At 42.4% G+C, this 15,000-nt stretch overlaps 2 protein-coding genes across 2 annotated transcripts in view; both read right to left on the bottom strand.

The window, feature by feature from the left end:
- prkacab (protein kinase, cAMP-dependent, catalytic, alpha, genome duplicate b) overlaps nucleotides 1–7,193 on the bottom strand; it is an 11,296-nt gene extending 4,103 nt beyond the window's left edge. The window contains exons 1-6 of the mRNA XM_030779702.1: nucleotides 7,095–7,193; nucleotides 4,940–5,001; nucleotides 4,150–4,278; nucleotides 3,858–3,956; nucleotides 3,505–3,587; nucleotides 3,002–3,128 (exon numbers count right to left, since the gene is read on the bottom strand). Of these exons, the coding sequence (XP_030635562.1) occupies nucleotides 3,002–3,128; nucleotides 3,505–3,587; nucleotides 3,858–3,956; nucleotides 4,150–4,278; nucleotides 4,940–5,001; nucleotides 7,095–7,140 (546 nt within the window). The 5' untranslated portion in view covers nucleotides 7,141–7,193. The remainder of the gene's footprint in view (nucleotides 1–3,001; nucleotides 3,129–3,504; nucleotides 3,588–3,857; nucleotides 3,957–4,149; nucleotides 4,279–4,939; nucleotides 5,002–7,094) is intronic.
- A 2,227-nt stretch (nucleotides 7,194–9,420) lies between these two features.
- The window catches only part of asf1bb (anti-silencing function 1Bb histone chaperone), a 5,893-nt gene continuing 313 nt past the window's right edge, over nucleotides 9,421–15,000 (bottom strand). Inside the window, exons 2-5 of the mRNA XM_030780516.1 lie at nucleotides 14,927–15,000; nucleotides 13,238–13,353; nucleotides 11,736–11,912; nucleotides 9,421–10,158 (exon numbers count right to left, since the gene is read on the bottom strand). The exon at nucleotides 14,927–15,000 is cut by the window's right edge and continues 82 nt beyond it. Of these exons, the coding sequence (XP_030636376.1) occupies nucleotides 9,967–10,158; nucleotides 11,736–11,912; nucleotides 13,238–13,353; nucleotides 14,927–15,000 (559 nt within the window). The 3' untranslated portion in view covers nucleotides 9,421–9,966. The remainder of the gene's footprint in view (nucleotides 10,159–11,735; nucleotides 11,913–13,237; nucleotides 13,354–14,926) is intronic.

Here is a 15,000-nt window from a genome sequence, read left to right as displayed (position 1 = left end):
AGACCCACGCACAAAGGCTGCATGTAGTGTACGAGAGTATTAAGAAAGCTGTGTCAAAACACTTAAGTAGAACCGAATGAGATTTATATAATTATAGAATTTATAAAAGATAACAGAGTTTTTTTATAAAAATCTAATCACGTAACATTCATAGTAACTTATGCTAATCATTATAAATGCAACACAATCAGATGTGAAAGTATGAGGTCATCCAATGTGGAACGAACAGCCGATGACAATGATGTTCGTTTAAAAGACAAATTACTTGCATTATCAGAGGAATGCTTGCAGTAGACGTGTCAGAGATACATCCGGTTGAATCAAGGTTTTCCTTTTCTTTTTCTTTTCTTTTTTTTGCTCTTTTTTTAAACATATTTTAAAAATGACAAGTGACTAACTGCCCATCTTCACCATACTTTTTCCTACCTCTGACTCTGAACTGACTCATCTGAATTCTTACATGTGTTTGTACACTCGTTAAATATAAAGCCCTGGCTGGGAAGTAAAGGAATGGTGGAGATACAACATGACCATTTTTAACAGTCATTTAAACTAAGGCAGCATTCTGCAGCAGAGGCAGCTCTACTATGTTTACGTCTACACTGATCTACTGTATAAATATGCGGCTTCAACCGACGTCGCCTTTGAGATGAGCAAATAACCTCTCATTAAAATGACTTAACGCAGTATGACGTAACACCTGTTTCATTTTGGTACCTGCTTGAGGAACTTTAATTGATCTCAACTATCCGACAATGTGTGGTAGAAGACTTGATATCAGTTTTTTGAGGAAAGCAGATAATCTGTATTATGAGTTAATCTCACCTAGGTGTAGTGTGGGTCATTCTTTGTTATATAATTTAAGAAGCTGTGTGTATGTGTGTGTGTATATATATATATATATATATATATATATATATATATATATATATATATATATATATATATATATATATATATAGGTATGTATATATGTATATGTATATATGTATATGTGTGTGTGTGTGTGTGTGTGTGTGTGTATATATATATATGTATATATATATATATATATATATATATATATATATATATATATATATATATATATATATATATATATACCTGTGTGTGTGTACATATATATCTTTATCTCACCTGTATGTGGTTAACAGAAAAAAAAACTAATCTGTATCCCACAAATTAATATCACATATTAGGTAAATGGTTAAACTGTATTAACTGGATTAAAGTCGCATATCTCAAATAGCTAATCTGACCTGCATGGTCTGCAGGAAGTAGTAAGAACATGAGTGAATCAATAAAAAGGCTAATCTGTACTGTATAGGAGTTAGTCTCACAAATTAAGTGAGGCTGACACTTAATCTGTATTTAACTGTTTAATCTCACCTTTTAAACTGTTACATGTGTGGTAAATGAGTTAAATAAAAATACTGCTGATCTCTATTAGGTTAGTGACCTGGCATATAAGTGTGGTTGACCATACAATACGTCAGTGAGCTCTGCTGTAGGGGAAAATTCAACCTGTACTGCAACAGACACAGTTTATCACAGTTTATCTTTATTGTGTAAAACAGTGACCTGGATGTACCCCTGCTGGTCAATGAGGAGGTTCTCTGGTTTAGTTTTAATGTGGTGTATAAGACAGTGACCTGGATGTAGCCCTGCTGGTCAATGAGGAGGTTCCCTGTTTTAATTTTAATGTGGTCTATAAAACAGTGACCTGGATGTAGCCCTGCTGGTCAATGAGGAGGTTCTCTGGTTTAATTTTAATGTGGTGTATAAAACAGAGACCTGGATGTAGCCCTGCTGGTCAGTGAGGAGGTTCTCTGGTTTAATTTTAATGTGGTCTATAAAACAGTGACCTGGATGTAGCCCTGCTGGTCAGTGAGGAGGTTCTCTGGTTTAGTTTTAATGTGGTGTATAAAACAGTGACCTGGATGTAGCCCTGCTGGTCAGTGAGGAGGTTCTCTGGTTTAGTTTTAATGTGGTGTATAAGACAGTGACCTGGATGTAGCCCTGCTGGTCAATGAGGAGGTTCTCTGGTTTAGTTTTAATGTGGTGTATAAGACAGTGACCTGGATGTAGCCCTGCTGGTCAGTGAGGAGGTTCTCTGGTTTCATTTTAATGTGGTGTATAAAACAGTGACCTGGATGTAGCCCTGCTGGTCAGTGAGGAGGTTCTCTGGTTTAATTTTAATGTGGTCTATAAAACAGTGACCTGGATGTAGCCCTGCTGGTCAATGAGGAGGTTCTCTGGTTTAGTTTTAATGTGGTGTATAAGACAGTGACCTGGATGTAGCCCTGCTGGTCAGTGAGGAGGTTCTCTGGTTTAATTTTAATGTGATGTATAAAACAGTGACCTGGATGTAGCCCTGCTGGTCAATGAGGAGGTTCTCTGGTTTAGTTTTAATGTGGTGTATAAGACAGTGACCTGGATGTAGCCCTGCTGGTCAATGAGGAGGTTCTCTGGTTTAGTTTTAATGTGATGTATAAAACAGTGACCTGGATGTAGCCCTGCTGGTCAATGAGGAGGTTCTCTGGTTTAGTTTTAATGTGGTGTATAAGACAGTGACCTGGATGTAGCCCTGCTGGTCAGTGAGGAGGTTCTCTGGTTTCATTTTAATGTGGTGTATAAGACAGTGACCTGGATGTAGCCCTGCTGGTCAATGAGGAGGTTCTCTGGTTTAGTTTTAATGTGATGTATAAAACAGTGACCTGGATGTAGCCCTGCTGGTCAATGAGGAGGTTCTCTGGTTTAGTTTTAATGTAATGTATAAAACAGTGACCTGGATGTAGCCCTGCTGGTCAATGAGGAGGTTCTCTGGTTTAGTTTTAATGTGGTGTATAAGACAGTGACCTGGATGTAGCCCTGCTGGTCAGTGAGGAGGTTCTCTGGTTTCATTTTAATGTGGTGTATAAGACAGTGACTTGGATGTAGCCCTGCTGGTCAATGAGGAGGTTCTCTGGTTTAGTTTTAATGTGATGTATAAAACAGTGACCTGGATGTAGCCCTGCTGGTCAATGAGGAGGTTCTCTGGTTTCAGGTCTCTATAGATGAGGTCAAGCGCGTGCAGGTACTCAAACGTCAGCACGATCTGAGCCGCATAGAAACGAGCATGTGGTTCACTGAGAGAGAGAGAGAGAGAGAGAGAGAGAGAGAGAGAGAGAGAGAAACAGGGGAGAAAGAGAGAGAGATACAGGGGAGAAAGAGAGAGAGAGAGAGAGAGAGAGAGAGAGAGAGAGAGAGAGAGAGAAACAGGGGAGAAAGAGAGAGAGATACAGGGGAGAAAGAGAGAGAGAGAGAGAGAGAGAGAGAGAAACAGGGGAGAAAGAGAGAGAGATACAGGGGAGAAAGAGAGAGAGAGAGAGAGAGACAGGGGAGAAAGAGAGAGAGAGAGAGAGAGAGAGAGAGCCACCGTCTGATTAAATAAGGTCACACTAGACAGGAATGAGCTGAGAAACCAATAAGACAGAGGAGAGTTTGTGTTGTGAGGACACTTACCTAAACCTGCCGATTCTTCGCAGGTGAGAAAACATTTCTCCTCCCGGTACATACTCCATCACCATGTACAGATTAGAGTTATCCTACAACACAGAACACACACATATCACACACGCGCGCACACACACACACACATACACAATCTCATGTTCACCAAGTCCAGAAAGAAAACGGAAAGATCTACAGGTAGCTCTCACACACAAACACACACACACGCACGCACACACCTCAACCCAGATTCAAACATGGACATTATGCAACTTCAACAGAGGAACACGTAAGTAACACATAACAAATAAACACACACACACTGCCAGGAACAGAATGTTCAGTCACAGTGAACAGACACCCACCTTGAATGAGTACTCCAGCCTCACTAAGAAAGGGAAACTGACCGCCTGTAAAATACGCTTCTCGTTAAGAGTGTGCTCTATCTGTTTCAGCTTCACCACCTGACAGAGAGAGAGAGAGAGAGAGAGAGAGAGAGAAAATGGAACAAGGAGAAAGTAAAGCATAATCATTAGAAAATCACAAGAAAAATGAAGAGAAAAAAATATCCAACAAAGGATGGAAGATGTGAATAATTATTCCAGCTGATTTGTCTCATGGTGATGACATCACGTTCATGTTTCCATGGCGACTTGCCTTCTGTTTGTCGAGGATTTTCATGGCATAGTGCTGCCCACTCTCTCTGTGTCTGACCAACATCACGCGGCCAAATGAACCCGTTCCCAGAGTTTTCAACCTGTCAAACTCTTCCAGACAGGCTGTGTTCTGTACATGGAGAGCAAGTGAATTAAACCCAAACAAACGTGTGTGTAACACTCACACACACACACACACACACACACTCTTTTACACATAACACACAATCACTTATCACCCATACACTCTGCCACATGTGCATAAACACACACACACACACACACACACAAACACCCTTTCTCTCTTACACACTCAGCCTGTGTACACAGAGACTCACTCTATTTCCCCTGCTCTCCATTCTTTATGGTCACTTTTACAGTTATGGCTATCAGCACTACACTACCCATAATGCCGCTTTACCCCCTGTGCACAAAGCAATGGAGTCAGAGGGTCTGTCTGATGTAGGATTTATAGAGCCAGACAGAGTGGGTTTAGGGACAAGTATTCTTGAGTCACACAGAATCAGCAACCCACATTCTCATATACGAACACACACGCACGCACATGCATGCACGCGCTCACACACACACACACACACACACACACAGAGAGAAACACACACACACACACACTCAGTGTAGGCCACTCTCATACACGAATATGAATCCTTCATTTTTTTTTCAATGACAGTACTGCTCTGTACAATGCTCTCCTTTTCCTCTACACCCCCCCCCCCCCCCCCCCACAAACACACACACCCCACAACATATTCTTTCTCTCTCTGTCTCACCTGTGCAGGGTTTTCCCATTTCCATAGAAAATCCTCTTTGGCTTTGGCGAGAAACTCCTTAACTGCAAAGAGGAAAAACACACACACACAGAGAAACAACATTTGGCAGTTATTCACCATACACTCAACACTATAAGAGGACAACTTTATAAAGCAAAGTTAGTGATGCAGTGTGTGTGTGTGTGTGAGACAGAGACAGGGAGACAGAGAAAGAGACAACAGACCATAAAAGGCCTTATCCTCATCTGTTTCTCTCTCTCTCTCTCTCTCTCTGCTACTAAAATGACGCCTGTCTGAGAGCAGAAGCAAACTAATTAACATCAAGAAGCCACATCTGACCACTGCATGCACACCAACACACACAACCTCATGTTTTCAGCTCTCTCTCTCTTTCATACACACACACACACACACACACACACACACACTCACACTCATAAGGAAGTGAGAATCATTGCAGGAAGTGTGGACTAGAGAGTGAACTCTTTGAGATTCACGTTACCATGGTTATGAAACTGTCAAAACTTTGACTCATCATCGTGATAACTTTTCATTCACACTTCAACCACTTAACGCCACCACACAGCCAAATCCCTATGTTCACCAAATACAGATGTATGTCAATCAAAATGACCATGTACACAGGAACCTGAAAGTGTGTGTGTGTGTGTGTGTGTGTGTGTGTGTGGTTGGGGGAGGGGGGCACTCATGACTGTGCAGTGTTTTGTGGTCACTTTTATGGTTACTTCTATAAGTACTACATTACCCACTACTTTACGCCCTATGCACAAAACAGTGAAGTCAGAGGGTCTGTCTGATGTAGGATTTATAGAGCCAGACAGAGTGGGTTTAGGGACAAGTATTCTTGAGTCACACAGAATCAGCAACCCACATTCTCATATACGAACACACGCACAAAGAGAGAGAGAGAGAGAGAGAGAGAGAGAGAGAGATAGAGAGCAAAAAGGTTTCTAACTGCCTCTAACTGTTTAGTTGCTTTGGTATGAAGGTGGAGTGGTATCTTTCAATTATGAACGGATGAAATTGCCATCGAAAGCTTTCATAGCAACGGTGGATGAAATCAAAGAACCTATAAGACATTGTTAAAACATCTGCTAAAACACAGACACACACCTTCTCTTATCCCGGCGGCTATTCTGAGACAACACTAATAATGGATCGCTGCCGCTCAAGAGCCCAGAGCAAGGCAAACGAAGACCGAAGATGCGGACATTCTTAAACTCTTCTGCGATCTTACAAAGCGAGGGACGGCGCTGGACAGTCAACTGAATTAGGCGAGACAACAACATCCAGTTCGCTCCCACACAAGATTACGCTCTGCCTCCTTCATGACGTTTCAGCCCTCCGCCTCATGGTAACTCTTTACAAAAACACCTACTCTAGGTTAAGTAGCTTCACTCAGGGTACTGCCAATCCCTCCCCCCCGCAGTTGACAGTTGGTGCGTATTACCAGAATCAACTCAGCTGCTCTTACCATATGAATGTCATTGATTCCTTTACTGATTCTTTAAAAAAAAGGCAACCAGAAACATATTTTCCGAACTCTTCCTGTTAAATACACTCATGGACAAATAAACCCTTAACCCTCAACTGTCAACAACTTTGACTTGGCTTGGCCAATCCTATCGTGCTCCGTTTTTTCTTTTTACGTTTCACGTTTGCTTGTACAGTCTTGCCTTGAGCGTAACCGCCCCTTGTAGTAAAGATAATAGACAAAAATGAAGTATTTTAAGGTGGAAGGCCCTTTGTTCTGCTGATAACAACAGTACCTAAAATACTAATTAGCGACAAACCCTAGGATAATACAGGAATCACGTTCTTTATTCATTTTTGTGACCAGGCCTTTGTAATGACAGTTACCACGAACATGTAGCCTTATTATGCTCGAGGGATAAAATAGTAAACAGTAGCGTGAGCTGCAAATTATGGCACATTAAGAAGATACCTTACGATCTCCACAAAATCTGTATAATTTAAATCGTATAAAATGTTCTATGGGTCTATCAGAAAATTTGTGTGTATACGTGTGTGTGTGTGTGTGTGTGTGTGTGTGTGTGTGTGTGAGCGCGCGCGCTTGTAAAGACCGATTCGGATGATGACGATGTGCGACTTCGCGACGGTCTCAGACACCCACCGCTCTCCATCTCGCTGCCTCGCCTGGCGGCCGGCGTGTTGCCCATGTCCGATAGTCTTTTTGTCGGTGGGCGATACAACCTCGGCTCGATGCAGCTCCGTTGCTGTTACTGTCTCGATTTCGGGGAATCTACAAATACCCGTGCGTTATACAGTACACCAACGTTGCAATTATGGATTAGTCATATCTGGCCCGTAAAATGTCAGAATATTCCAGATTTTATACATTTCAAGGGCCGCGCCTCCTGCATCAAGAGAGAGTAGATCTCTCCTCTTCTCCAGCTGCCACTTCAAAGATACCCCGTCGAGGCCCACTGGCTCTGAGCGTTTCCCCGAGAAAACAACCCCTCCCGAATCGTCTGATCGGGCTGATAATCCGGTGAGATACCGAGCTGTGTCCTCTCTCCGCTCCGTTTCGGTCTTTAGAGCATCCAAAACCCAACCGAACTCACACATAGAAATTGCATCCCGTTAACCTGGGCGATTCAACACAAACCAACCCCGCCTGTGTCGACTCCATACATGCATCTGGTCAAAGATGACAGACAGCGAAAATGAGAAACTTGATTGGATATTGACGAGGGTGTCAAATCTTTGAGGAATTGTGATTAGTCCGTCGAAAGGCTGTCAACAAATATGGAGTCCGCCCCCTAAGACAAACGGCGAACAGCGTCACATATTATTTTGCTCATCTTCAAAGAAACGCCTACATACACATGGGTGATTTCTTATTGGTTCGACGCAGCAGTTCTACGGAATAAGTGAACTCTCATTGGTTGCCAGAATATTCGCTCTCATACCCAAATAGCTTTATGAGACCCATCTACCAGCTCGGCTAATCTGCGATTGGCCGAGTGACGTCGCGGCCAGGTTATTTTTAGAAAAGTTTATCAGAATTTACGGCACGAGGCCAATTAATGACAAAATATTATGATGCTTGCGATTCTAAAGCCCGAATTTGAGTTTTTCAACGCGTAGCGAAATGCGTTTTTTTTTTTAAAAAAAGAAAAAAAAAAAGACCTGCATCACAAGCGGCATTGGTAGCCGGGGATTTTGCTCAAAATAGCCAGCATGACTCCTGTTTATCCAGACACAATGAACAATTTCCTGTTGTCCAGTACAATATAACAAAAGACCCTTCCCAATCAAACAAACAAACAAACAAACAAAACCCCCAAAACCACCGTGTTTAAGTTACCGCTTTATTTCCTCTGATGCACGAACTCTCATTCACAAGCCTGTCTCTTGGGCATACGTGCCCTCTTTCAGAAAAACGCACTCTCGCGCGCACATATCTGACTACTATCTATCCGCCCCCTCATCCCTAATGCACAACGTGTAATTCCATTTAAGGGAAAATGAGAATCAATACGGTGTTTACATTGTCTCGAGCACCCTGTCTCTCACACAGACACACTTTTTCCCGCCCATAACACAAGGCTGTCCACTTTCCAAAACGAAACTCCCCTCACTTGTACACATCGAGTTTGTGAGCAGCGGGTTTGACCTCCTTCAGAGAACTAGCTGTTGAGAGAGAGAGAGAGAGAGAGAGAGAGAGAGAGAGAGAGAGGGAGGATGAAAAGGAAACAGGACGGGAAACATGATCACAAGAGGATGACAGAGAGAGGAGGGACAGAAAGAAAAAACAAACAAACAAACAAACAAAAAAAAAACGAAAGGACAGAGACAGGTTCGATGTGATGAACAGATGAAAAGGCGGAACCCCTCAAAAAGGCCCAACCCCCTGAAGTCAGTGCCTAGCAACTTCACACAAGGCCACGCGGTACAGAGTGAGGATGGAGTGAGGAGAGGAAATAAGCGAAAATGCACCGTGTCAACTTTTCAAATCGTCACTCCTCCTTTGCCCATATCTCTTGAGTGGTCACTGAGACAGCATCTTGAGAACTCCACATGTACAAAGACAAACATGTTTACATTTATTAAATTCACAATTTAGACATTTTTTTTCTTTACGTGAACATACTCGGAAGGGAGGGAAACGGCATTCCTTCATGTAAAAAAGAAAAAAACAAAAAGTTAAGCACTGCGTATTCAATGGTCTTATACAAAAAAACCCTCCCCAAAACAATACAAATTGAGTGTACAATCTCAAAACAAAACAACTTGAGTTTCAAATCAAATTTCAAGCTCAAACAACCCACCCACACCAAACAAACAAACAAACAAACAAACAAGCAGACAAAAAAAGAAACAACTGCTGTCCATCTTCGTCCTCTTCAATCGGGTGATCAGACCTGGAGCTCGGGCGCAGAGCTGGATCAGGATCTTTCAGCTGCTGAGAATCTCTAAATGGAACAAAAAACTCCAAGGGGCAAGATTTGCGAAAATAAAACGGGTAGGAAGAACAGGGGGTTATTTTATTTTGTCTACGTATAGCGTGTTTCTATGCTCAGTATTTCAAAGATTTCACAATGTTTCCACATCAGGTTCCACTTGGCATCCTCCACAATTAATCTCAGTCCACTACAGTCCTTTTCTCTCTCTCTCTCTGTTTATTGTTTTCCTTGTTGGCAACACAAACTTCCATGCGTGGTCCAGAAAAATTACAGTATGAACTGCATGAGTCAGACTGCCCCCTTGTGGTCAGGAGGATAAGTGCAGAGTAACATTCTGAAATGAGTCCGGTGGGGCACTGTGAGTTCTGTAAGGCAGATACTTGTAGGATAGGTAGGTGTGTGTGTGTGTGTGTGTGTGTGTGTGTGTGTGCATTCGTGCATGTGCGTAACCCGTCCTTTCCAAATGATAGTCACAGCTCAAATCCCACAAAGACCCGGGTGTGGGGTCTTTGTGGGCGTGAGTTTATGAGTATGAGAATGTGTTTTGCATCGGAGTGCGTTAAACAACAGCGTACTCTAGAGGCAGTCCATGGAGTTGTCCGGCATAAGTCCCAGGGGCGGGGCCTTTCCCGGGAGACAGGTGGGTGGGAGCATGGCGTTTGGGGCGGGGTCTACGTTTTCGGAATCCTCCATTTTCTCAGCGCTGCCTTCCCAGTTGATGTGGAAGCGCGTGACTCGAGGGTTGGAGGCCAGAATGTTCCGCTGGAGCTGGAAAAAAAAAAAAAAAAAAAAAAAAAAAAAAGACAAACGGAGGGAAGTGAGAATCGCCATGGCGACACGTCAAGTCGCACCACGTGGCAGAACTCCGACCTGACAAGATCACTAACAGTCGCAAATTCATCCCAAACATAAAAGAACATGAAGCCGGAGACACACTGTACAAAATGTCTAGAACTGAACAGGATGTGCGTCTGTCATTGTGGTCCCGGTGGTCCAGTGGTCTGGGCCCAAACGCAGAGACGCCTCTATTTTTCTCCTCTGCCAGACAAATCCAAACAGGTTCCTGTCTCAGAATTCAGCCATGAGCTAGGTGATCATGTTTTCAGTGCAGTCTGAGGGTCCCACCTGTTTTATACTCTAATGTCCTCTTTTGCTTGCCTTACCCCCCTGGACCCTCCACGATTTTGCTCTGACATGAAACGACCCAAAAAAACAAACAAAAAAAAATCCCTTTTCATCTCAAACTGCAACAGCTCAATCAGCGTATGGGGAATGTCGAGGACTCGCGTTCCGTTACAACAACCCGCAAATACACCTTTCCAAATAACATCACTTATTTGTTTCATTTGACCTAAAGCTTTGTGATTGGGCAGCCAGCTCAGAGCACTTCAGGGATTTGCAGGAGTGATGGAGATGATTCCTCCATTCCAGTCCCATGGGATCTTTCACCCTGTGCAGCCATAACTAATACACAACGACTGCAGTATAAACACGTCTGTGTGTATAGTTTAGCATTTACCTAGTGGTAACCACAGCCTCTGACAGCAGCTTGTACTTATATGTGTGTGTGTGTGTGTGTGTGTGTGTGTGTGTGTGTGTGTGGTGTACATATATACATATATATAAAAATACTAACCTTGTCTTATCTTTGTGTTTGTCATTCACTGTCACAGAATTCCAGGAGCGTAATATGAAGGGTAAATTAATGCACAGCCTTATTGTGATCTCTGTTTATGAGGTAATAGGATCTGACTGATGCACTTACTGCAAGTCGCTGTGGCTAAAAGCGTCTGCTAAATACCAAATTGTAAATTGCAAATTGTAAACATGCAACAATTGTGAGCTGTGGACAGATTTCTCAAGGATGGCTCTAACATCGAGTGTGTCATATAACGCACTACGCTACTACACTAACGCGGCTAAACAAATTAATCTTGTTAAAAAATAGATGCAAACAAATGACTAATTTCATTTTTAAGTCGGTTAGGCTTCGTAATGATGACCAGGTTTCACCGAATTTACAAATCTATATCTAAATCTATATCTAGATCTATATATCTACTTTGTTGACTGAACTTTCTATCTTGGGCAACTGTAGAATGTTGGTAAGAATAATGTTAAAATATCATCTGTATCATCCACACTTCACCAATGCGCAAGGTAAGACCAAGTGTTATCTTCGTATCATATCATTAAATTTATGCTTTTCTCTATGTGCCCCCCCACCCCCTCCCCGAGTACTCGAGTTTTTCACGAAAGGAGTTCTCGAGCTGTAAAAGTATGTTCTCGTGCATCCCCTAGCGTGTGTGCGTGTGTGTGTGTGTGTGCGCGCTGGACAGGTTTACCTGTGTGTAATCCGGTTTGAGGGGCGGGTTTTCACGCAGCTCAGGATCAGTGTATTCGTTGTTGACGTAATAACCGATGCGGATGAACTCTTGTCCGCGATAGGTGCAGGTAATGAGCACCACAGTCACGCCCACAGCATCACTCTCAGGAATCAAAGCTGTGTTTGGAGCATCAGCCTGTCAATCAGAGTTAAAAAAAAAAAAAAAAAAAAGAGCAGATATGGGTTAAGACGGTCCAATCATATCAAACCAAGGAGTGATGTGAGAGAGAACAGGGGGGGTGAAAGACTGAGTTTTGAGTGAGTGAGTGAGTTAGTGAGTTAGGGAACAGGAGAGCAACTTTGAGTCAGTGCACTCTAAAGTATTCCGTGAAAGAACAATTTCTAAAACTGAACGTGTGTGTGTGTGTGTGTGTGTGTGTGTGAGTGAGTGAGAATGCGTGAATGAGTGAGTCACCACGAACAGAACAGAACCCCTGCAAACGGAGCTTGTGACTGTATTAAAATGGATTTGAGTGAGTGAGTGAACGCAGGTTAGCGGTTAATGAACCAGCTGCGGTTTCTGAAACAGAAGTGTATCTCGTTCCTGTCTGATAACAGTCAAAGGAAGAACAATCATCAGAAAAATCCAAACTACTCTAGCTCTTCCTTCAACATCATGTTCTAATCTCCTCACCTCTCCAATTCCCAATCCCATTTCACTTTCAGTCTTTGTTTGTTTAGTTATTTCTTTATTAGGTGTGTGTGCATATTAATTTTTTTCAAATACAGATTCAGTTTTTTCTTTTTGTTTCAGATGAACGTTTCAAATAAAGTCTTGTACGTATTCAGAACCTTTTGCTTTGGACAGACAAAGAAGGCGAAGAGAAGGTAACAACAGACCACGTGCTAAAATTTGATGTTTTTGGAGAAAGTTTTTTTTTCCCTTCAAAAAAGATCATTTCTAAACAACTGGTTGAACTGTTTGCACGCACTTTCAGGTTGATATTCCCCCCACCTCCCCAAGACTGTTTGTACTAGAGCAGGTACTCAACAGTTACCCCTGATGACTGTTTGTACTAGAGCAGGTACTCAGTTACCCCCGATGACTGTTTGTACTAGAGCAGGTACTCAACAGTTACCCCCGATGACTGTTCGCACTAGAGCAGGTACTCAACAGTTACCCCTGATGACTGTTTGTGCTAGAGCAGGCACTCAGAGGCTTCTGAAGTTACTAGGATTGCTAGACTGTTCCATGTACTGTACTTCACAGTGTATCATCACCATTTGCCATCAGCCAATTAGTGGAGAGAAAAACACACGTTTTATCATCTCTGGTGAGTTAAAAAAAAATGTAAAATTAAAATAAAAGCAATAAAGGGGGAAAAAACCCCCCCAAAAAAACACAATAAAGTTCAACCTTTATTTCATGACCAATATGATCAGTCTGATTTTTAATGTTAATACTAATATAAGCCTAGTCTTCACTGATCAAGCACACTGACGTGGAGGCTCCGAACTCACCTGAAACACAAACATGTGTCGACCAGCAGGTACAGGACCAACCAGAACGGAGTCGAGTGTCTGGTCGTATTCCTCACTCTCTGCGGAGCCCACGTAGATGATCTTCCACTCCAGATCTGAGAGACAGAGAGAACAGACATGACTTGGATGAATGGGGGGGGGGGGGGGTGTACACTTAAGAGATTACGCTGGATGGTGCTGTTGTGGCACTCGAATTTCCCTCGGGATTAATATTTCGTATTTCAGCCGCCACCACAGTTTAGGATCTAGAGACTTGTTTTCATTGTGCTCTCGAGAGAACACTTGCTTCATCCACGTGGTCTTGAACAGTCCCGGTTTCCACAAAAACCTGACACGTTTCTCAGATTCGCCCTGACAGTTAGTTCCGACTGTCAGCGTCCCCAACAACAATACAGATTAGAGAAAGAGAATGAAGCAAAATGATATACAGACATTTTACATATTTAATAGAATCTGACCTTAATTAATATACAAGTTTCAACCCCCCCCCCCCCCCCCTCCATTCACTATTAATCTTCGTTTTTTAAAAAAAATATGTAATATTTCAGTGTGCCGATGAGTGCGTCAAATAGACAGTAAATTGGCTTTTTGTCCAGTCATCCCTCGTACCAACACGGTTTCAAAACTAGATCTAGGCTAGCTGTGCTATTTGAGGAAACAACCTCAGCTTTTTTTACAGGAATTAGCGTACCAAGATGATGCTAAACCGAGCCCTGCTCCTGGCATCTATACCGTTGCCCGGTTACTTCAGAAGATTCCATGGAAGTTCAGTTTATTACTTAGAGTTGCAGTTCACTTCACCTTCGTCACACAACATTTCGTGGTGATGTGGTTTTGTATTTTTTTTTTTTGCACGATTAAAATTTTCAGACAATCAAACAAACAATAAGACTCCTGTGTGCAAGATTTGTTTACGCTCACGGTAAAGCAAGGTGGTTTTAGTTACAGAGAAACAAACGAACTTTGGAGTCTCGATGGGTTTTGTCTTCAGAGCAAAACAGAAGTTCTACACGTTGAATTAAACAAAATTGTTTCAGTCCTTTCTCTGCATTCGTGTGCGTACATGTTTAAGAGCCGATATGAACGCAGCTTCAAATCACTGTATTATTGGTATCTAATACAGGTTGGTAACCCTGGCGACAAAGAGGTTTAGACACAAATATAAGACGGGGTATTCACTTCTTCAGTTGAAACTTCTTCAGACACAATAAAAACATAAACTTGAGCATGCTAATAATAGGTCTGTGGTACCGTCTTTTTTCCCCCTCGCTCAATCGTACTTATTCACGATGACAGCAAACTCAATCAAAGTGCACCAACCACTAAGGTTGCCGATATTGCTTTTAGTAACGCCCACATGTCAAAAACTGACCAATCATTTACTCGAGGGCGGGTTGAAGTGACATTTCGCTCCATCAAATTCCCCGCCGGCGCCAAAATTGTATTAATCCAAGTTAAAAACATACCTCAATTGCAAAATACAACTTCTAATGTCGTAATTTCACCAAATATAACTCACCTAGTTACCCGTTGAACCATTCACACAATGAAATCCCCCTGTTTCTGTTGTGCCACTGTAACACTCAAATTCCACCTACACTCATGATCCTAGTTTCCATATATAAACTAATTTACGCAATATGAACTTACTACAGGGTTTTTTCTTACCTTCTGGAAGGTCCTCCATACACTCGAATGTGATCTCGAACTGAAACGGATTCCCAAACGGACTCGGGTTGTCC

The sequence above is a fragment of the Chanos chanos genome, chromosome 7 (assembly GCF_902362185.1).
Source record: "Chanos chanos chromosome 7, fChaCha1.1, whole genome shotgun sequence".
Lineage (NCBI taxonomy): Eukaryota > Metazoa > Chordata > Actinopteri > Gonorynchiformes > Chanidae > Chanos > Chanos chanos.
The sequence above is the reverse complement of the archived record's forward strand: the minus strand, read 5'-3'. Positions and strand labels throughout refer to the sequence as shown.